This window comes from Hemicordylus capensis, chromosome 3 (genome assembly GCF_027244095.1).
Source record: "Hemicordylus capensis ecotype Gifberg chromosome 3, rHemCap1.1.pri, whole genome shotgun sequence".
NCBI lineage: Eukaryota > Metazoa > Chordata > Lepidosauria > Squamata > Cordylidae > Hemicordylus > Hemicordylus capensis.
In genome coordinates this window covers 281,733,355-281,757,320 of record NC_069659.1, presented here as the reverse complement: position 1 = coordinate 281,757,320, position 23,966 = coordinate 281,733,355, and the positions used below count along the sequence as shown (strand labels likewise).

At 42.1% G+C, this 23,966-nt stretch overlaps 1 protein-coding gene across 5 annotated transcripts in view; it reads left to right on the top strand.

Annotated features, from left to right (window-relative positions):
* Positions 1 to 23,966, top strand: part of SLK (STE20 like kinase) — an 80,653-nt gene that overhangs the window by 54,312 nt on the left and 2,375 nt on the right. For 4 of the 5 annotated variants that reach the window (XM_053305673.1, XM_053305669.1, XM_053305670.1 and 1 more), the window contains exons 13-19: positions 5,419 to 5,598; positions 8,230 to 8,322; positions 16,420 to 16,549; positions 17,417 to 17,541; positions 18,406 to 18,594; positions 20,446 to 20,571; positions 22,175 to 22,288. In XM_053305673.1, the coding sequence (XP_053161648.1) occupies positions 5,419 to 5,598; positions 8,230 to 8,322; positions 16,420 to 16,549; positions 17,417 to 17,541; positions 18,406 to 18,594; positions 20,446 to 20,571; positions 22,175 to 22,288 (957 nt within the window). The remainder of the gene's footprint in view (positions 1 to 5,418; positions 5,599 to 8,229; positions 8,323 to 16,419; positions 16,550 to 17,416; positions 17,542 to 18,405; positions 18,595 to 20,445; positions 20,572 to 22,174; positions 22,289 to 23,966) is intronic. The other variant, XM_053305674.1, reaches the window with a different exon arrangement.

Sequence of the window (23,966 nt, the reverse complement as noted above, 5' to 3'; positions counted from 1 at the left end):
ACAACCATTGTCCCCTTTGGGGGAAGAATACACCTCCACATGTAAAATTTGCTTAACCTTCACTCATCAAACAAGAGAGAACAGAGCCCTGCGACTTGGAGCTTCCCTCTATGATGACACACCCCGGCACTCCGATGCCAAGATTTTTAATCATAGAATATGGTGTTGAAGTCGGGGACTGCCGCTGGGCAGTGTAAATCCTCAACTTGAACTTCTTTGGCTGCCTGCCTCATCAGGCACATTCAAGGCACCGAAGCTACCTTCCAGCTCTTCATATCACAGTGGTGTAAGTCTCAGCGTCAGGGCTTTGATGTCGAGGAAGCACCTCCTCCCAAGAAACATTGGGAGAAGGGTTTACAATCTTCCACCGCTGCTCCAGTCAGCTCCAGCAATGCCTCAGTCTCGCCCTGCAACCCCAGAAGTTGTAAACCAAGGTCCTTCGTTGCCTCTGTCTCAACCCTGGACTTTGATATTCATCCCGGGGTCAAGGTCGATACCAACCACAACATCATCTCGACATCAAGAATGCTCTCTCTCGCCAGTTGCAATGCCTCTACAATCACCATCTCCAGCCCCTCCCCAGCCTTCACCAGTTACTTTCTCCGTCAGTGTCGGCAATGACAACATGGAAGCCAGTTTGGGACCTGGCAACGCCCACACCTCCTAAACTTGGTGGACTCCAGCGAGAGTACACCATCCATCTCAATGTTTTATGGCTTTTTAATTCATGGTCTTGACGCCGAGGAGGAAGGAATGGCTTTTTGACTCCTTCAGCTTTTCAGCGCGTTCATTCTGTGGTGAGCCAACTTTTGACACCACTGACCTCTAGTCTTTCAAACATATATTGACACCCTGGAAAGGTGCAAGAAGCACACAGGTTTGGTGCACAAAGGAGATTGGGAAGATGCAGCTCAGGCACACTTACACTCCCCTGGACTGCCATCCGACTATCAAGAGTACAAGCTTTGGAAGAAGGCTCAACATCAACTGTCAACATTGATGGTTTCCATGGCTACCCAGGTCATACACCTACTCCGAACCTGCATGCTCTGTCCATGATGTTGGTCTTGACATTGACCCAGGTCACTCTGATGCCACCGCCAGCACCTTCTATGGCTTTGATATCGATGCAGGTTACCCCTCCAATTTTAGAGGAAGCTACAATACTGAAGTGCCCTATCTGACTCACTTGCATCTCCACTCAAACCGTGGAACTGCCTCGACCTCAGAAAAGTCAACCAACTCAAATTGTTGTCCATGACACGACTACATCTACCACTCAGACGGTGTCTAAGATGGTCCCTGTTCCTTCTGGACCACGTACCATGATACTCACGGAGGACTATGCCTCTGATTTGTCTACGTGTTCTACCTCAGTTCATCCCAACATCCTGATGAACCACCTCTCAAGGTGGTGCCCTCCGATTACGGGTTTCTGGCTAAATTTAATTATGTCCATGCCAAGGTGTCCCTCCTCACTCAACAACAGTTATCCAGTGCCAAATACTTGACAGAGACCACTGTGCTGCAACCTAACATGAGACACAGGGTGGGAAATTTGCCCTTCGATGGAAATGGTCTTTTCTGTGAGACTACAGATTCCACTATGAAGTCTGCCAAGAAATCAAAATCCATGGCCAAAATGTGTTCTACTCCTGCCCAGTCGCTTCCAAGTACCGCTAGTATGGGCGATGGCAATACAAGCAGACTGACAAGAGAGATGTCTGCAAGCCTTACCAATGTTTTGGAAGGAAAACTTTCAACCAAAAGTCTAGAGCTTTGCAGGGCCAACGACCTAAACCTGCAGATTCTAACAAGCAACATAGCTGATCAAGAGGACAGTCCACTGGATCACCTCATCCAGGAGTTATGACCATGACTCCTCTCCAACCTACCATCTTAGCCACCTCCAACATCAGGCTGGCAAGTCATGCCTTCATATGGTGCAACATAACATCAGACTGTTGAGTCCTTCACATAGTCCAGAAGGGCTATGCCATAAAATTCAAGACCATGCCATCATTCAACAGGATCAAGTACACGCCAGCATCCCCATTACTGATGGAGGAAGTTCAGACTCTTTTGGACAAGGGGGCGATATCGCCTGTTCGGAGGACATATCAATGGTGGGTCCCCAAGCGAGATGGGGGACCTTGGCCAATCATGGACCTATGGTGGCTGAACCATCATGTGTATGTGTGCAAGTTTCTCATGGTGACATTGCAGAGCATCCTTCCTCTTCTCCACAGGGAGGAATGGTTCACAACTTTGGATCTCTGAGACGCATACTTCCACATTGGGATCCAACATAACCACAGACAGTTTCTCAGGCTCACGGTGGGTCATCACATCTACCAGTACAGTGTCCTGCCATTTGGACTGGCGACGGAGACCCATGTATTTACAAAGTGCATGGCCGTCGTGGCTCACCTTCAGGCGGAAGGCCTAACCATTTTTCTGTACTTTGACGTCTGGCTCCTGGCAGGAAGACAGAAAGACAAGTCTCGACAGTCCTGAATTTGCTTGAGATCTGGGCATTCAGGTTAATTGGTCGAAGTCCAGGCCGCAGCCTGTCAAGCATATAGACTACATAGGAGCAGTTCTTGATGCATGGACACAGCGTGCATTTCTACCTGAGGAATGCTTTCCTGAGGAAGGCACTATTAACTTCCTTTGTGATGCAACCCAGACAAAAAGCCCACAAAGTTCAGAAACTGCTGAGCCTAATGGCACTGTGCAACTCTACCATGCACTTCACTAAACTACGTCTCGGGCATCTTCAGCTTTCGTTTCTATCTGTATTTCATCCAAATGTGGACAGTGCAGAGAAGTTCTTGACAATTCCTCTACCAATCCTCCTATCCCTTCAATGGTGGACCAAGGAAGTCGACCTTCTGCCTGGGAGATTACAGAAGCATCCTTACGGGGTTGGGGGGCCCATTGAGGGGATCTTCAGACTCAGGGTCTGTGGTCTCCAAGCCCACACCAGATGCACATCAACATTTTAGAACTCCTGACGCTATTTCAGGCTCTCAAATCTTTCCAGCCATTCCTGATAGGCAAGGCCGTCCAAATCAGCCTAGACAATACTACAGCAATCACTTACTTAAACTGTCGGGGTGGGACGGTCTCCTGCTCCCTCTGAATGCTCAGTCTGGAAATTTGGAATTGGGCCATAGCACAGCAGATAGGCTTGATTGCAATCCACATCAAAGGTATGGAGAACATGTTAGCGGACCATCTCATCAGGTCTTCACTTTATCTTCAGCAACATGAATGAGAGGCCAACCTTCAGTACCTCCAACCATTGTTCCGGGCCTGGGGTACACCGGAGATCGGCCTATTCACAATGCTCATTAACAAAAAGTGCCCTCAATACTGCTTGAGAGCTGGTATCGGCCACTGCTCAAGAGGGGATATTTTCCAATTCAACTGGGGTTGAAGGTTTTATACATTTTTCCACCTTACCCTCTGTTGAACAGAGTTGTAGTGAAAATCCTGCAGGAGTCTGCATACTGCTTATTGATTGCTCCATGGTGGCCCAGCAGCCATGGTCTCAGCAAGCACTCAGGCTGTTGAAAGGTCGCCAAAGGCATCTGCCTCAACTCGAGGATCTTCTCATACAGGAGGGCGGAAGGTTCCGCCATCCCGACCTAAGGACTCTGCACCTGATTTCATGGAGGATAGGCTTCTGAATGACATCCTTCTCAATGACAGAAGTCTACTTGTGTCCACTACAACAGCAAGTGGAAGTAGTTCAGGCTTTATGTCCAGGAACACAGTTTCCTGCCTTGCTTTATCTCCCAGGGGGTCTTGCTCTACCTCACATCTCTGAAGCATCCAATCTGGCCAATGTTTCCATCAAAGTCCACCTGGCCGCTATTTCTGCTCGCCATCCCGGATGGGACAGAAAACCCATCTTCTCTCACCCTGACTCTAAGATATTCCTTAAAGGCTTGAACAATTTTACCCGCTGATCTGGCGGCCCACTGATCAGTAGAGCCTGTCCCTCCTTGTATCAGCCCTGACTGAGCCTCCATTCGATCCCATAGCTACGGCACCTCCTAAACTAGTAACACTGAAAATGGCTTTTCTATTGACTATAACGTTGGCTTGCTGATTCAATGAACTTAAATGCTCTTCGTATTGATGCCCCCTTTACATGGCTTCATGGGACAGGGTGATGCTTCGCTTGGATTCAGTCCTAAAGTGGTTACTGACTTTTGTATTAATAGTGACATGGTCTTACCTACCTTTTTTCAGAATCCCATGACTCCTCTCAAGTGCTCGTTGCATTCCCTGGATGTGCGACTTGCTCTTCTATTCTATTTGAGACTGACCCAAGTCCTATAGGAAAACCAAATGGCTTTTTGTAGGTTACAAGGGTAATGTGAAAGGTTACCAAATATCAAAACAGAGACTCTCCCACTGGATCATGGAGTTGATTTTTCTGGCTTACAAGCACCAAAAAGTGGACCCTCCTAAAACCTTACTCTACCAGGGCTTATGCTACTTCTGCTTCTACTTTAGCAGGCATCAAGCTTAGATACATCTGCACTGCAGCAACCTGGTCCTCTTAGCATACCTTTGTAAAGCATCTGTATTGGACCTTCGCTCTGCAGCTCAGGCCAATTTCAGGAGGGGTGTGCTGAAAAGGCTCTTACCTTAGCATGCTACACCTGCCTCCAGACTGACAGTTCATTAGTCATCCACTCTTATGAGTGCAATGGATCACGATCCAGATAAACAGGTTGCTCGCCTGTAACTTTTGATCTGGAAGTGATCCGTTGCAGTCATAAGACCGTCCTGCCGGTCCCGCTGCAGTATGCAAAGTGACAATCTATGTTTGAAAGTTGAAATGCGCTGCTTAGCTTGTTGAACTGAACACTGGTTCCATATGATTTTTGAATTTCAATGTCGGTCCTTCAGGAACTGAGGAGAAAATGCTAGCCCACCCACACTGAGCATGTGCACCACATGCAAGGGACAGGGCATAGTGCTTTGAGGAGCTAGTCAATTCTGCCCGAATGGTCCCACGCAAGTGCAGAACCCACTCTTATGAATGCAATGGATCACTTCCAATCAAAAGTTACAGGTGAGCAACCTGTTTTTCTAATCCAATTGTGATCCTGAGGTTTGGAGCGAGATTGTTCTAGCTTTAGCTCTGGGGAATGTGAGTGAAGTTTAAAGTGTATTAGTCTTTTCAAAGAGCTCTTATGCAATACTATTTATCTTCCTGGAATTTCAAGCTCTTAGAAGATCTTGAACTGTTATGTGGCAAATGGATTATTTTTTAACAATTTTAAAAGGAAGCACACAGACATAGGAACTCATTTCATGAGCATATGTGTTTGTGGGTTTCCCCCAAAACCATCAGATTTAATTTTCCAAAATGTCAAATTAAATGGTACTTTTCAGAGTAAGAAACGGCAGTATGACCAAGAGATTGAAAACCTAGAAAAACAGCAGAAGCAGACAATAGAGCGCATGGAACAGGAGCATACGAATCGCTTGCGTGATGAAGCAAAACGAATCAAAGCAGAGCAAGAGAAAGAGTTGTCCAAATTCCAGAACATGTTGAAAAACAGGAAAAAAGAGGTAAAAACTATTTAGTTGATGGAAAGTATGGTAGTATTTTCTGTATTCCAAAATGATTTGTTACATGCCACTAATTCGTAAAATTCAAGGTATCTCATGGTAATAAAATTAATACTCTTTGGGAAATTCTGATGCCTTTAAAAGGCTATTTCCCCCATTAAAAATCTCCACTAGTAGAAGCATTCTGTTAATAATGGCTGACACAAGGCAGCACGATCAGTTCTAAAGCAACACCCACATTGTTGCAGATCAGGCCTTATCTGCTACTACTTAACATTGTGCAGAAGATTTCTGCAGCACTACACACATTATATACATATATGTGTGTATAATGTATATAGTATATGTAGTGCTGCAGAAGTGTAGTTGCGCCATGTTAAGTAGTAGTGGACAAGTCCTGTTCCACAACATTGTAGGCATTGCTTTAGACTCCCTTGGCAGTTCAGTTGATTCAGAACCGAACCCTTGCTCAACATGTCAGCCAATACCTTTAGCACTGAGAAGTATCTGGCTATTTTTAAAAAGTGAGCGTAGAAGAGAAGTAAGAAAATACAACTATATTTTTGGTATGTTTTATAAATCTTGGTACATCTCACATGAGTGAAAACAGTAGTAGCTACAATGTCTTGATTTCAAAGTTGTTGCTACCATAGGAGCGTCACCAATTTTTTGGAATAGTAAAAAAAGAAAAAAATCTTTGGAGTCAAGACCAGTAATGCAGAGTGATTTTAAAAGTGGTTTAGGGTTTAATGTGGAGAATTATTGGACATGAAAATAATTTGAAATAATCCAGTTCTCACAAATGAGGCACACTTTTGTCTTTGGATAGTGGCTAAGGATTTCCGATGACCAATGATGGAGACTGTATTTATTACATTGAATGGGTATATAATTACCATGAGGCAATAAGGAGATTGTTTATTTGCTATGAAATATATTTTCATGAACTTAAGAAAGGAATTGTCCTTTTTTTCTAAAATAATTGGCTAATAATTGGGGTTTTTAAAACTCTTAAACAACTTGCATTTGAGTGTGTAAGCAAAAAGGTGATTTTACTAACTTTTACATAGGAAGGGCTAGAACTCTGTGCTGTAGAATGCTACTCATTGCCTCTGGAAAACCCTGAACCTATTTTTAACAATTTCACTGGCATACATCTGACTATAAAACTTGTGGAGATGCTTCTGAATGAGACCTAAGAGGGTCGGATGTAACATCATTTTAAGAATTGAAACAGACTGAAATTTTAAAAGATTAAAACCAAATTTTGAATTAATTTGGGTTTACTTAAGTAGAACATAACTATGACTTCAGTTAATTTTAAAATCAAAAAATGTTTTGATTCCTTGATCATATTGAATTTGAGGCAGATGGATTTGCAAAATGAGGCCCTTCCCCAAAACTGTTTGGTTTCTGTAACTGCCCTCACTACAAACCCTTTTATCTTTTAATTCTCAGCTATGATAACTAAACATTTGCCTTGAGAAAGCAAAACCAAAATAATTCTCCAGGCTTAGTGAGATATACATCATGCTCACAAATGCACAGATTCCTAGACCTCTCTACCCATAGATTTTTCTTGAAGCTGAATTCTAATGCCAGTGCTTTTATCTAAGCACACCATAATGTCACTGTTATATGAATCTTGAATCTTACAGATGCATCAATTGTGTGTGTGCGTGTATATATATAATCTGTACAATATTAACTTCCTTTCTTTTGCTGAACTTCTTGCACTTTGAGTCCACTGGTGATGGGTCTTGAAAAGGGAAGCTGGCAAAGAGATCTAATGAACTCAAAACAATCTCTTCATAGAGACAGAAACAGCATGTGGTGATTTGGGCTGCATATTCTGTGCGTTCTTCCAATGTAAAACAAACAGCCATTTGTTCTTGAATAGTTGTGAGTGTTATAATTCTCTTGAAGGAAAATACTTCTAGAATATTGAAACTCTTCATGATAATATACAAATCAGACTTTTGATCATGTTTAAACTGCATTCACACAACAATCATTTGATTTTTGACAAAATTATCTTTAAGGTTCTTAAATAAAATTTGTGTGTTTCTCAAATGCATTGATAGGCTATTGCAAGATTTCTTTGAGCTCCAATAGCAGATAAACTTTCTGAAATTGAAGCCCTCTATGTTATCCCTTCCTATGCTATGTAAATGTCCCTTTTGGGGTGATTATCATTTTAATCAAGCTGTTCTTTAGACAACTTTGTCTAAATAAACATGGGATCTTAAACATGGATATGATCTATATCTATGGAACTTGTGCCATGACAGTAAAATTCTGCTATCATTGCAGAATAATTCATATTTTGGTGACTGTCCTGATTTTACTCCTTTGATAGATACTCTTGTTTTCATAAACATTGGTTGTGAGAGCACCTCATTAGCATTTGCATGCAAACTGAACTAGTGTCTAACTTTCTAGAATGCAATTAACACGTGCTTTGTGCATGCCTACCTTCTCCATCAATGTTCTGCTAAGCTGACTCTTCTGGCTTTGCATGCTCTCTGACAACTTTAAATGCTTGATCAGCTCCCCTCATATTCGCCATGAATGCTTGCTGTGGAGAAAAACGGTTATTTTCCCCACCTTCTGCATGCTTGTGCACTGTAGGTTTTTAATGAAGTGGAGAAAGCACCAAAAGAGCTGAGAAAAGAGCTCATGAAACGCAAGAAAGAGGAGCTTACCCAATCCCAGCATGCTCAGGTAACAGCAGCAGCTTAATGCTTCTAAAATCCCCCAAAGCAGCTTTGTTCACGTTGCCTAACCGTTTCATGGTTTGTTTGAGGTTTGGCTTCTTTGAGTGAATATGTTGTTTATCAATTAACACTTCCTGAGACTGCTATTTCAAGTGTGTATGAACAGAAGCACAATACATTTATTCTTTTAAAGTAAAATTTATTTAAAGAACTGTATCCAAAGTCATAAAAATACCAACATGCTACACAGGGCTAGTTAAAATGACTGTGAACAGGTGGCTTAAGGTGTACTGTTCTTTATTCAGAACTATTAGCAAAAGCAAACTTTATTAAAAGTAGCAACATAGTGTTGAAGACCAACACTTCACAATATCTTCTTTAGCTGAATCCTCTAATCCAGACAATGCAAGTGACATGTTTGGTATCTCTGTTCACTACTCAAAAGATGAATGGGCACCTTCTGTGTTCCAGGCATGCCATTGTAGCTAGTATACTGTGGATTCATTTTTCTTTATGCAAGTAGCAAAAGACACAGCAGATCTGGAATGTATAAAGATCTGATATACAAGTGAATTGGCAAGCTTTTATTGGAGGAACTGTCACAGTGTTAAATCTTAAAATGCATTTAGACATGTCTAATTATCTATCTATCTATCTATCTATCTATCTATCTATCTATCTATCTATCTAATACACTAAGGTTGTTTGTGGCAAGCCCCACCCACACAGTGCTTTACCAGTCAAAGGAAACAGAGGCACCATGGTGATTGGGCAGTGGGGATTCCATATGCAGATAGGGGAGGGGTGAGTGAGCGGTGGGGAGGGGGCAAGCAAGTGAGCGAGCTGTGGGGAGGGGCAAGTAGGCGGAGGAGAGAGGAAGAGCAGCTGACAGCAATAAAGCAAGGGCTGTGGTGGGGGCAATGAGAGCAACAAAGTCGTAGCACACAAATGCTCTGTGCAAGTTCAGCTAGTCTGTATTAATGTATAATGTTTAATATGTAATGCCTTATTAGATATTAAAGCAGAGTTTATCACCGTTATTGGTCAACTGACTGCTTTCAATAGCAGTGAATTCCCAGAGGAGCTAGAATGTGAAAGAGTTCAGTTTGAATGCTTGGGGAATGAGAGGAGCAAAAGAGGTCAAAGTACAGTCACCCCTCGCCAACTACGGGCTTCCCAATTGCGGTTTTGAGTATCCATGACTGGGAAATTGTGGCAGGTCTTGCCAACTATGACCCAAGTATCCACAGATTGGTGAGATGCTTGCAATTTTGGGGGGTCGGATTATTTTCGGGTTTTTTTAAATTTTATTTTTACTGTGGTTTTTTTTTTTTTTTTAAACTGAATCGCGACCACGATTCCCCTAGCCTCCTGTTTGCCATTGATTTCAGTGGCTTGCCAACAGCGAGGTTTTCCCGGAACAGAACCCTCTTGGTTGGTGAGGGATGACTGTACTACTATAAGCAGTGCCAGAGTTCATAATAGACTTCAAGAGCATGTTTATTGTCTCAGTATGTTTCTTTTAAAATGCAGAATCTTTGCTTTTGTCAGGCAGATGTTGTTCAAGCATCGTACTCTACTTTAGTTCCAAGATTGCTATATATATTAGAAAGTGTACTTTGCTTGTGGCTGTGTATTTGAGGAGTTATACCTCTAGCTAGGAGGTATATCATGGGAGGGTTAATGGCAACTGAGTAACTGCAGCCCTTTATTGGAGGAGAGAAGATTAATGTATTGAGGCACAATGATTTATGTTGTGGGTTGAATAGGAGTAGTTTGTGGGGCAGAACTTGTAGTAACATGTTGAAGATATCCAGATCTTGTTTTGCTTTGTGGTTATCTCCATGTAGATGTGACGTTGCTTTCATCACCCCATCCCTTGATCATTACTGCAGGTTTAAAAATAGTTTCAGAGATCTTGTGGATCTAAATAAGAGGTGATTCACCATAAGAATAGCACTTTTACTGTCCATGACTTCTGGGGAGGGGGAAGTTTGCTCATGCTATGAGTCCTCCAGCCACACTGCTGATATTCATTCCTTGAATGCATGGTTTGTGCTTACATTCTGACCTGGGAAGTGCATTGTATTCTGCTCCACAGGGCGTTGCTCAGGTTATGATTCAGTCTTTTCAGTTATCCTCATGTACCCTCTTCAATGCAGTAATGCAGGATGTAAGTCTAACATGCTAAAAGTGGATATTTCTTCTGTAGTTTTAGCTTTTTCTGTTTTTTCTCTCACCCATATGTGCTGAGTAATCTCTATTTGAAATTTATTCTTTTATATGCATTCATGTGTATGTCAAGATGGTTGTGATTATTATTTTGGACAAACTTGTTGATTTTCAGCACATGTGTGAACTTGAATGCTGTGTGGTTGCCTTTCTGTGTGCTGTGAAACAGCTATTCTTCGGTATGCTGCTTCTTGATATCACTGTACAATGGATTTTCCCTGCTCTATCTAGTGAGAGGAAACCATCTTGAGTTTTAATTTGTGCAAGGAACAGATCTTTGTCACTTGTTGCTTCTTTGCCTTGAGCACTAGTGGCATTTTCAAGGTCCCTGAAGTTTGCCGCTTTTTTGTATTCTCTCACCATCCCAGCAGTTGAATCTTTGAGAGAGAGAGAATCTTCTCCACCAACATGTTTTATTGGATTAGCCTTCAATTACATATGACTATGGAAACAGCAATATTTTAATATAGTAGAATATATTATCTCCTTATCAGCATGTAGAGTTGGATTTTAAGGTAAGCACACTAACTCTCATGCTTTTTGATAAAATATCAACATTCATAGAGTTGTGACCACTAACCCAGAAGCCCTTTTGCTTTACCACTCCCAACTGCTTGTGGAGCCGCTGTTCATAAAGGTTACAAAATAGGTTATAGTATACCTTTTTATTTTATGTAGCTGATTTATGTTCTACTATAACATTCCAAACTAAAGACACATGCTTATATTATATTACTGATGTTCATCTCAATAGTAACTTTTTAAAAAGCTGCTTGAGAGATGCAGGTGCATTTGATGTTTCAGTTTCACTTTGTCAAATCCATGAAGCAGACACATTTTAGTCATTTGTTACTCAGATATGATGCTTTTGCTTGTGAAGCCTCTTTTCACTGAAGTTCTAATTGTGCTGGTATCTTGTAGTCCTATAAAACAATTTGCATGCCTCTAGTTCATTAGTCACCAAAACTGTAATTAGTTTGGGATTTACTATGACTAGTGGCATCACTGAATCATGACTAGTGCGGTTTGTACATTATAAGCACTAAACATCATGAAGATGTATTTCAGGAGACACCCTTTAAATTGCTTACTATTTGTGCTATGAAGATAGCAGTAGTAAAAATCAATATAGAGGGTAAAAATTCTAACTTGTTCAGAGATACTTCAAATAAACATACTTTTTACAATCATGCCCATGAAGATAAAATAATTCAGAACAAGATCCACTGAAGCACGAACATATTTCAGGTCCACTGATTATTATTATTATTTAATTTGGGATAATTAAGGACTTTAAAGCACTTTGGCTGGATGATGCCTTCTTTAGATTCCACAGGTTTTACTTGTGTGCTTGTTTATGAATAGATTTGTAAACTTGCTTGCTGTGTTACATTTTTTAGAGAAGATCTGTGTTTTTCTCATTGATCCTGTGCAGATATAATCCTAATCTTGTTTAGGAGATATGGGGTGTACAGAAGTCTCACTAGTTCCTCTGCTTCCTTGCCTTCATGAATCTCCTCCTTCCCTGGCCTACTTGAACCGTGACACAACTGGTTGCATCTACCTTGGCACTAACTATGGTTGGCTTTTAAACCAGGTCTGAAACGGTGCTGAGAAGCTGGTTTCCTAACCCTGATTAGAGGTTACCATGGAACAGGTTATGCACCATAGTTAAAATATGGGAAATTTGCATGGGTGAGGAAAGAGAGCCCATGAACCTGCAGCAGGCTTTTGATCTCTTAAATATGGTTTGGAGATCACTAGCATTACATCTCCACTGAGCTATTCTTTTGGGCAGCAGCAAGGAGCATTTAATAATCTTGGATATATTGTGAATATTTATGGAGGGCAATATAAAATGTTTTCCAAAGTAGATGAATAAATAGAACTCTTTGATCTCATGTTTTGATTCAAATCATAATGGCAATGATCTGGTTAATTTATTATGTGGATGTGCCTTATTTCCCCCTCTCGACTCAAAACTGGGTTTTTTTAAACTCCAGAGTAGTCTTAAAAAGCAGCTTGCCACATGGCACAGAGAGGCTGCTATTCAGAAAGAGGCAAGTGTCCTATAGATCTTCCTATTAAGGGTGTGCATGAACAGGTTTGAGCACTAGTTTGGCGACACGGGGATGGGAGCCGGAGCTTTAAGAAAGAAGAGAGTAGGTCCTTACCTGCTCCCTGCTACTATATTCAGCTTCCTGCAGGGGTGGCACTCATCCCAAATACCAGTGCATGGCACCAGCATGCACATGGCACCCATGCATGCGCAGGTGCCATGTGTGTGGTAGCACTTTGTGCTGGTACTTAGGACGAGCGCCATACCAGCAGGAAGCTGCATGGGGTGGCAGAGAGCAGGTAAGGACCTCCTCTCCTCTTTCTTAAAGCTCCTGCTCTTCACCCCACTTCCTACGATGCTGAATCCGTTTGGTGCTGAACCAGTGCCCAAACCTCAGTTTGTGCACACCCTTACTTCCTATTTTGTGTTTTAAATTAGACCTGGTTAGATAAATAGGAATAACACAGAAATGACCATTGCAATCTTTATTACTTGGTAACTTAGCTAAATAGACTTTTGCCTGATGATGGCAAATGAGAAAACAGTTGCTGTTTCAGTGGATGATTTCTGTGCAACCTGAGTTAATATTGGCTTTTTAGATTTATTTGCTCATCTAGTTCTATAAACTAAATGTTTCTTTGCTGTTGCAAAGATGACACATATAGCTCACCTAAAGCAAGAAAAATGCAGACTTGTATCGGTTCAAAGGACTTAAGCTTCTAGAGTGTTAACGGCTCACCTGGTTATATTCTAAAGCTCCGCTAGATGTATTTACTTTAGAAATGTGTACCTTGCTATTCTCATACTTCGTAAGGCAGTTTACAGTAATAAAACATCCAGAGCCTTTGAAAGTTAGTCAGTAAAGGAAAAAATTGAAAGTTGGGATAGCTTTGACTGTCATTTAAAACAAAGTATTTTCTAAACGTACCGAAGAAAAAGGCACCAGAAGTGGATGTATACTAAACATTTTGTTCAATATCCAGACTAAGTTATTTAGTATTGTCCCATTGAAATTAAAGGGGTTTAAGATGGTCATGACTAACTGGTTTCAGTGGCCAACATCCCATAAATATGCCCTTGAGGGTCATGCAGCCCTCAAAAGTGATGCTAAAGTGCTTAGTCATGATGAACTAGCTTTGATGCTGTCCATAGACTAGCTCCTTTTGCCCTGTAACTTGTAAGGTGGTTACACATGGTGTTAGGTTCCCCCTGCCACTAGCGCATGTGCATGTGATGAAAGACTTAGCTGTACTGCTTGGCAACTGTGTAATGGGAGATTGCTAATTATGTACCTGTTTCTAGTAAACCACATTTAAAATAAAGACTTTGCAATGTTATTGAGAGGCTTCACTTGCAAATTTTGGATTTGGCAGTGTTATGTTGGTTTTTAGCATCACATGCATCTCCTGTCATTTTCTTGATCTGGGCACCCTACTTTCCTGTTTCCAGGTTTCATCTAGGCCTTTCCAAGAACTAGGATTAAAAGGAATCCCTTAAACTAGGGTGAACATTTTTCTTTGTTTTTTGAATGCTGCGACCTTGTGTTATCTCAAATTGCTTTAACAAAATATTAAGATATTAATTTTCTCCAGCACCTTTGTATACAGGTGTGACTTAAGGGAGCTCACATGAGCATTTAAAAAGTAATATGAGATACTGTTCAAAGTTGCACATTGTCAGCAGATGGCAAGGTGATACCTTCTATTTTGTATAAGGCAACTAGCAGGGCACTATGGACATTGACATTGACACTCAGGAGATGGATCTGTGTACAGGAATTGTTCCTGTCTACATTGAGCAGAAGGGAAACAATGGCTTAATCTTCTGTAGGATTGAACCAAATGTAAACCAAATTTGCATTTCTCTTTGAAATTAGTGATATAGGGAAGGCAAGATGTCCCTTGGTTTCAGGGTGGGAGGCAACGCTAATTCTGTCTCTTTCATGGCTCTGTGCTTCTTTGCTGCTGCACGGGCCACCCCACCCCTACCCCTGTTTTCTTCATTTTCAAGTGTTTCTAGTCATTCAAGGATCACTTACAGTCTATGTGAACTATATTTTAATCTGTTTTTAAAAAACAAATACTACATACTAGATGTTATTGTATCTTGACCCCACATAGGCAGCTAATTTTGGCTATTTGCTGATGTCACTACGCAAAAACAAGTGTGAGGACAGGGCTTCATATACAGGTCTTGTAGGTGATCCTTGCCTATCAAGAATCACAAAATGGACACTTCCTCAACCCTTTTGCACCACCCTCCCAGTCACCAAATAGTGGACGCTTCTTTGAATTCTGATAAAGGTTTTTGTAAAGCTAGACTCCGTTCAGTCCTAATGGTCATTTTTTGCTTTCTTCTTGTTCTAATCAGAAATTCTAATCGCTTCTCAGCCTTTTGACTAAGATCAAGTGTAATCTGGTAATTACTATTTCTTAGCAAATTGATGTTAAATTTTAATCTTAAATCCTTAGCAATTACTAAAGGTCTAGATTATTAGTTGTTTTGCTTTCTATGTACCTGATAATACAAGGGATATATCAGCTTGCCATACACTTGTATAATAGGGAAAGCTGAACAATTAGTCTGGCAAACTACTTGCCCAGAAAGAATAGTTACTTTGCCAGGCAAGTGGCTGCCTGCAAGGCTTTCATAGTTTATGTATTTACATATGTAAATTCCCACATTTCATTTGGAATGGCAAAGCAACTTACAAAACGAGGGGGGAGGGGCAGGGGGATAAAGCACAGTTTAAAAGAGATAATAATATACACAGTGGGTTGCATCATACATGCTTACATTACGAGCAATAGTAGTTCTGCTTGCTCAAGGGCAAGGGATTTCTCATAAGTTCCCCTTCCCACTGCAGCCTTCTATGCTTCTCAAAAATCTGCTCCTCAGGGACCCTTTGAAGTGGGATTTGTGGCACAGAGAGTTCCAGTAGAAGGATGGGGTGCAGGACAGTAAGTGAAAGGAGAGAACACTCGCCTCTTCCCCTTTTCAGGATCGAAACTCCTCACACTGTGAGAACTTAGGCAACCTATTAAAAATAGTCCGTGGCAATGAGTAAATTTTTTAAAAATCCGTTTTAGCATGATATTTAAAACTTCGGCTTATATTTGAAGAACAGGTGTGGTACCACCACTGTAAAGCATCTTTTCTGGTAACCAGCAACAAGTTGAAGTTATGTTAGTTAGCAGTGTACTGAATAGCAGAGCCCCTGTGGCATTCTTAAAGGTTGGGCAGATTTATATGGAAGCAGGTGGTCCATAAGGTAATCTGGAGCCAGACCATTTAGGAGTTTAAAGACAAAGCCAACACTTTGAACTGAGACCAGATGCAAATTTATTCATATAAACCAGATCCATATCAACTGAATTATAGATTTGAAGAAGGGGATACTTTGCATGAACAAAAGATACAGGGATAGTCGGGGGGATCAATTACAGTTTCCCATGTGTGTCCACTTTGTGTTCATGACTGTTGAGAGCTGCATGTTTCCACTTCACACTTTTGGTGTTGAGTGCTGCAAATGCTAGTGTATGTTTCTCAAGTCCACTTGTTGTGTAAAGTTTTAATTGATCCTTGGGTAGAATATTGGATCTAAATGCGTGAAAGCCAGATTCAGATCCTTGCTCATCTGTGAGCTTTTTCTGGGTGACCTTGTGGGAAAGTATCTGTCTAAGCATGACCCACCTCTCATGGTAGCTGCAACACTGAAACGCTGCCCTGAATTCCTTGGGAGAAGGGTGGGATACAAACAAAGATGACTGAGAGCTGTACAGAACTGACTCTGTTTTGACTGATTTCTGATAGGAACAAGAGTTTGTACAGAAGCAACAACAAGAATTGGATGCATCACTAAAGAAAATCATTCAACAGCAAAAAACTGAGTTAGCCACCATTGAACGGGATTGTCTGAATAATAAACAGCAACTCATGAGAGGTATTTTTCTTTGTTTCTGTCAAATTTAATCTTTGCGTGTAGCCAAAGAAGCATTAACAGCTCAGCCACCTAGTGCTATTCACATGCAAGCCCCTTGAAAACTAATAAAGAATGTATGGAATAGCCTCCTAAATTTTTATGTTCAATGAAAGCAGGAAAATCCAATTAAGAATGCAGTTGTCTTTAAAAGTCTATATTATTCAAGCAGGTAAATGGTGTACAAAATCTGTTTCAAAACTGCACTCTGTTTCTGATGTCACCAAACCTACTTGTGTGTTACAGCACAACTTGTTATGTTGCCACCAAACAATCAAACTTGTTGGTCAAATGTTTGAATGCCAGTTAACTTTAGAAATGACTTTCTCAAGGCATTTTCTCCATTTAATGTCTTAGGTTATTTTTTCATTTAAATGATCTTCTTATGAAATGTCTTTTTATATAGAGCATATTGGGCTGACTTTGCTTGGAGCCTTGACATTAAAATTAATAACTTGCAAATATATGAAATGTATGTCATTTGGTTTCAGTTATATTTGAAGTAAGTAAAGTTGTGCCGTCGAGTCAGTGTTGACTCCTGGCAACTACAGAGCCCTATGGTTTTCTTTGGTAGAATACAGGAGGGGTTTACCATTGCCATCTCCCGCACAGTGTGATATGATGCCTTTTAGGATCTTCCTCTATTGCTACTGCCTGATATAGGTGTTTCCCATAGTCTGGGGAACATAGCAGTGGGGATTCGAACTGGCAACCTCTTGCTCCCTAGGCAAGTTACTTCCCCACTGCGCCATTAGGTGGCTAGAGATTTGAAGTATCCATGTAAAAAAACATTTCTAAGTTATCTTGGGCAATAACTTCCTACTCCTCTAGCCCGAGAAGCTGCAATATGGGAGCTAGAAGAGCGACACTTACAGGAAAAACACCAACTGCTCAAACAACAACTGAAAGATCAGTACTTCATGCAACGACACCAGCTGCTTAAACGACATGAAAAAGTTAGTATCATCACAATTTGTCCTTTTTTCTACTTACTAAAATCCTGGTTCAGACAGGTGCTGCCTTGCTATGTCAGCCTTCCTTTTTTGCCTTTTTTTGTATTTGGAAATAATTTCTTTAGCACACCTGCTATTTAACCCTGTGATTACTGCCAAAAGGACATCTTAAATTCATCCTAGATAAGGAAAGACACACTGGCAACCTTGAAGTAGTGCCTTGTCTTAAATTTAGAATAAATAAATGAGGACAGTAAACAACAGAGGATAGAGGAGGAGCCATATGCTTTTAAAATATAAGCCAAATGTAAACTGCATATCTGCTTCACATGACTGGTGCTGGATGATTATTTGATCATCCCTTTTTTTGTATTGTATGATCTACATAAGAAAAAATTTTTTTTTAGAATAACATCATTGTTAAGCATATTATGAGGCAGTATATTAGATATTTCAGCAGATTTTTGAGGTCAGTATTTACTAAATATGTGAATTACTCAGCTCAGTGAAATGTGGGTGGTTGAGTACTCTGCATGCTGCTGCATGTGCCTACAACACCACCAGCACTGTTGCGGAAGAGGCTTGCTCCACTGTAACTCTAAATTGCTTGAGTGCAGTTGTGCTATGCTGCCTCCATTGGAAATAATAGAGATTCTCAACTGTCCGCTATTCATTGAATGCCGTGTATGTTACTAATGAATAACGGGACGCTGTTTTCAAAGACTGCTGACTCTCATTCAGAAAATCACTCCATTCTAAAGTGCTTTAATAGAAATAGAGTAAAAGATCTATTTTTCAAACTCTTTACTGAATTTAAGTCTGAACACTAAACGAACTCTAAAAAGAAACACATCCTACTTATTTTAGGAAACGGAACAGATGCAAAGATATAACCAGCGACTTGTTGAGGAGTTGAAAAACAAGCAAACCCAGGAAAGAGCCAGATTGCCCAAGATCCAGCGCAGTGAAGCGAAAACTAGAATGGCAATGTTCAAAAAAAGTTTAAGAATTAATTCATCGAGTACTCCAGAACAGGAGCGTGAAAAGATTAAGCAGGTAACAAGCAGTGTTGTTAGCTGATTAGAGTTGAAATTACTTGAGTTGCATGTGCTTCCAGCCACTGTCGGTTGATCTGTGTATGTGCATTTGAACTTGAAGTTGATGATGACGACGATGATGATAATAATTGCATATAACTTAAGACACCACTATCAGCTATATACAGGGACGGATTAAGGGACAGGCAAAGTAGGCATTTGCCTCCAGTGGCAAAATTTGAGGGGCAGCAAATCAGCCTCACCTCCCTCATTTTTAACCTTTAAAAAACACCACTGTGTGGTGGCAGGATGGGAGCAGTGTCACAGTGGCTGCGGGCATGGGGGGTGAGAGGAGAAGTTCCCCCTTTTACCTTTAGAAAAACGCTGCTGCGCTGTGGCGGGATGAGGGCAGCGAGAGCGCCTTCCAGCTCTCCTCTTCCGCATACATGCAGAGGGGCCCAAAACAGGCTGCAGATGGGCCCGCATAGTCATTTGGGAGGCAGGAGGGGAACTGAAAGAAGCTCTTGCTGTCCCTATCTCGCTACTGTACAGTGGTGTTTTTTTCTAAAGGTAAAAGAGTGAACCTTTCCCCCTTGCTCCCACCTCCCTCCCCGCAGCCCTTGGAGGGGCAGATCGGAGCAGCAAATCCTTGGCTGCCTATGGGCAGCAGAAAGCTTAATCTGGGTATTTAAGAGAACGTCTTCTTCACCATGAGCCCCACCGCCTGTTGAGATCATCTAGAGAGGTTCGCGTGCAGTTTCCGCCTACCCATTTGGCAGCTACTCAGGAACTGGCCTTCTTTGTTGCTGCCTCTGGACTTTAGAATGCCCTCCCTGTTGAAATAAGAGCCTCCCCATCTCTGGTAACTTTTAAAATGGTGCTGAAGACACATTTATTCACCCAGGCTTTTAATTAGATTCATGGTTTAAATGTTTAATGCTGGTTTTAAGTGATTTTATTAATGTTTTTTAATGTTTAAATGATTTTAATTGTTTAATTGATTTAGTTTTGATTTTAACTGTTAAATTGATTCTAATTGTTGTTGTTGTTGTAAACTACCCTGAGCCATTTTGGAGGGGTGGTATATAAATAGTTATATGTTTGATGTTGGTGGGGACGCAACAACATGCACAGACGTGTCAGGTACTTCTGGTTACATCTAGTAAAGGGGGCAACGGGGCAGCAGGGAGGTATGCTTCTGCCCCGGTGGACTTTGAGGAAACTGAGCGCCGTGTGTGTGTGTAGGGGGGTTAGGTGCATCATCCCCACCCTTAAAGGCAGACACCCCCTGCCTTCGAATGGGCCCGCCCAGTTCCATGCACATAGCTACCGCCTCCTGTTTCCACTTCTCTTTTGAAAAGCCAGTGACAAGGGAAAAGAGTGGAAGAAAAGGTTTGGAAGAGGAAAGTTTTGGAGAGGAGCAGAGTGTTGACCTAGAGAGTCTGCATGGAGATGCTTTCTTCCATTCCCATCCCTGGTTGCTGACTTTTCAAAAAGAAAGCAGGAGTGGTGGCAAGGAGGAGGTAGGCCGCTGCCTTGCACTGGCCCAGCTGCATGCCTTCATCTCGGCCAGCTCAATATGGTCGTTTCCTCTCCAGGACAGCCCCTTTTGCCTCCTCTCTGCCCCACAGCAGCAGAGGGTGAGAAGGAGACGAGCAGTTGGGGTGCTTGTTTTGTCCTGCCTGGCTCAGAAGAAGGAGGATAGCAGTGACTTGCACTGCTGCTGGGTCAGGTGAAGGGATATGGGGAGCCTTGCTGCATTGGCTGCGGGTGGAATAGTGGGGTTCGTGAGCTGAAATTTTGAGGCAGAAGTCGTACTTGTTGAAAACCCCCGACTTAAATATTTCTGCCCTCCTTGTGTTTTGAAAAGTTTGCCATTCAAGAAGAAAAGAGGCAGAAAAATGAACGTCTGACTCAGCATCAGAAACATGAAAATCAAATGCGAGACCTTCAGCTGCAGTGTGAAGCCAACATTAGAGAACTGCACCAGCTACAGGTTAAACAAATAGAAAAAGCATGTTTGAATAGAACTGTGCTAATCTAAATGGGCCTTCTAATGGGATTTATCTGCAAGTCTGGTTTGTGTATTCATTTAGGTGTGGCTATTCATTTATGGCATGCCTCTACATGGAACTCTTTTTAATTGAGATGGGGTCTCTTATCACCTTGTAGCTGTTCTGCTTACCAAAACAGTTGCTCACAAAGCCCATGAACTTCCACCATCCTGAGAATAGGAAGGTGTTGGATTATTCTAGCAAAGTGGGCAGAGTCACAGTATTTCTAATTGTATTTGCATTAAGTCTAGCTTGTGATGGCCAGTTTCTGCACATAGTGTGGATTGCTGTCTGTGTGAAGCAGTTCAGCTTTCAACAGGAGGACACTTATCTCTGTCCCTAATGGCAATAGTGTTGTAAAAACAGATGCTGCACCCAAACTTCACAAGTTGTCCTTGTTAGGTCAGGCTGTGTGCTAGTGCGATTGGAGTAGGAGCTGATGGAAAATACAAGTGGCAGGAATCCCCCAGTGGCACCAAGCAGCTAATGTCAGTTCTGTCTCCCTTCTAAACAGCCCTATGTTGGGGAGAAGTTGTACAGAGTGGTGTTGCACCTGCCTTGAATCAGCTAGATCAACAAGTGGGTGCAGCAGATTAGAGCATTGTGTCATTTGGAGCTAATAGTACATTGGTACATGGCCTTTTTTGCCTGTTCCAGGGCATTAGACCAAGACTATACAGGTTATCTTGGCTATGTCTGTTGTTAATATTGAAGTACCCTCTGTGCAAGAAAACGAGGGAAAGTCCCTTCTATTCATGAAGAATGCCAAAATCTGGAATAAAATATACCATTTACCAGGATAGTTCAGCCTAAGCAACTTGAGGCTGCAAGCTCCAACTGAAGCTTCTTCTTGTCCACCTGGTGGCAAAACATTCCAGACTAAATGGTTTTAGAGCCTGGATATGTCAGAATGTTTGAATCAGTATATATGTTAAATTTGTGCTGTTGCAGTCTGCAAGAGACGAGGGGGTGAGCGTGGAGGTGGAGGACACCTTGGGAAAGAGCTGTGAAATAGTAAGGCTTGGCTCCTGCTGGAAGAAATTAGCAGACATTAGCAAGGTGCAAAGGTGCTAATTGTAAAAAAATCACGGCTTTAAAAAAACACCTACCCAGACTTTTGCTACTGTAACAGCCAATGACTAGGAAGAGGGCCCTATGTAACCTTTAGCCAACACTGACAGATTCATGTGTAGTGTTGTCTGTGTTCCTCTTTATGCAGCAGGTCATGCAAATAGCTGCCAGGCTGAATGTACTGTAAATATGCTGATTTGCTGTGAGAGATATGTATAGTTTGATTCGCTTAAGCCTCTGAGAAAATGAAAAATATTTTGTATAATTCTGTGTGTAAGGAATTCAAACCATATTTTTTGTTGAAAACCTAAACTTGTGATAGAAAACATTAGTAAGATGGTGTGTGAGAAATATATTTGTCAGTACACAGAATAAGCTAATTAAAGAATTAGGTCAGCATATGCTGTTATCCAAGTGGTTAATTTTCTAATCTGATCTAGCTTTGCTAAAGCATAAGCTGTATCCCATTTTCAGAATGAGAAATGCCATCTACTAGTTGAACACGAGACTCAGAAGTTAAAAGAGCTGGATGAGGAACACAGCCAAGAACTGAAAGAATGGAGAGAGAAGCTGAGACCAAGGAAAAAGGTAACATTGACCTATCAATCTTTGAAAGTGGTTGGGTTCTAAATTAGGGGAAGTCATCACCCTAATAGAATGCTTTATCCACCAACATGTGGCAAAATATAAAGAAAACAAGCAGACCCGGCGCAGAGCATCTTCACCCTCTTCCCCCAGCCGTCTCTGACGCCCACCCGATCTGCTTCTCCCCCCATCCCCCAACCGCAGTTTCTGGCCTGGCGGCCCAGGCACCTCCTCACCCTGGCGGCTGGGCCCACCACCGCCTCCTCTCTGCTGCCGCCTCCCCTCCATGGCCACCTCGCCTGCCTCTCCTTTCCTTGCCGTGGCTGGGCCCGCTGCCTCCACCTCCCCGCCACGGCCAGACCTGCCTCCGCTTCCCCAACGCGGCCAGACCTGCCTCCGCCTGCCTCCCCGCCACCGCCTCACCTGCTTCTCCTTGCTGCCATTAGCTTCACAGAGGGCAACCAGCGCCCAGCCAATCAGGGACCTCCCTCGCTGGCATGCATAGCCTCGCGCTACATCCCCACACATGGCTGGCGGCTGGCTAAGAGAATTAAGTATAATGATGGCCATGGCACTTCCACATTCTAATCTGCACTTGCAGAGGAGCCATAGTCCATGTTTTACATGTAGAAGGCTCCAGGTACAATTCCTGGCATCTCCAGTTAAAGGAGTTTTATCCATTTAATCTCCAGGAGAGGATCACTGATCTTGTGGTAGCAAGCATGACTTGTCCCATTAGCTAAGCAGGGTCTGCCCTGGTTGCATTTGAATGGGATACCACATGTGAGCACTGTAAGATATCCCCCTTAGGGGATGGAGCCGCTCTGAGAAGAGCAGAAGGTTCCAAGTTCCTTCCCTGGCAACTCCAAGATAGGGCTGAGAGAGATTCCTGCCTGTAACCTTGGAGAAGCCGCTGCCAGTCTGTGTAGGCAGTATTGAGCTAGATAGACCAATGGTCTGACTCAGTATATTGCAGCTTCCTATTATCAGGTTGCAGATAATGCGGAGCGTGGGGGAAACATGTTTGCTAGGGAGCTACTGCCAGTCAAAATGCTGAGCTAGACACACCAGTTATCCAGCTTGATGTAAGGCAGCCGTCGTATGTTCACATCTCACTATCCATAAAATGTAGTTTTCATAGTATCCCATAGGTTAGCCATAAGCAGAGGTAAACATGTTGTAAAATATAGCACTCCAGTTGATACTCTAGGAAACTGTTATGTCACAAATGTAATGGTACTGAGTATGACAAACAATAGACGGATTATTTGGATTCAAATAAATATTCAAAAGCTTATGCATTTCTTACACAAAACAGCAGTGACAATTTCTAGTTCTATGGGGATTTCTGAAAAAGCTAATGTCATTTCCATCTTAGCGAAAGCTAAGAGGCCAGCAATGTTAACTGTGTCCATTGACTTACCCAGCACAAACAGAGACTGTGGCAAGGGACTGTTAATCCCTCTCCCCTAGAGTGAGGAGCAGCTGAGTTTGGCAGAGCCCTCCTTTATCAGTCTTGGCTATTTTATTGCCATTTGCCAGTGTCTTGGATTGTGCATGGAAGTGGACACTTTGGGTGAGTTATAAGGAGAAGGCTCCTGCAAAGCCGCCTCTCACTGTTCATATCACAGGAGGTTTAAAAAAAACCCACAGCTTGATATGTGTGAGGCTGAAATTCATA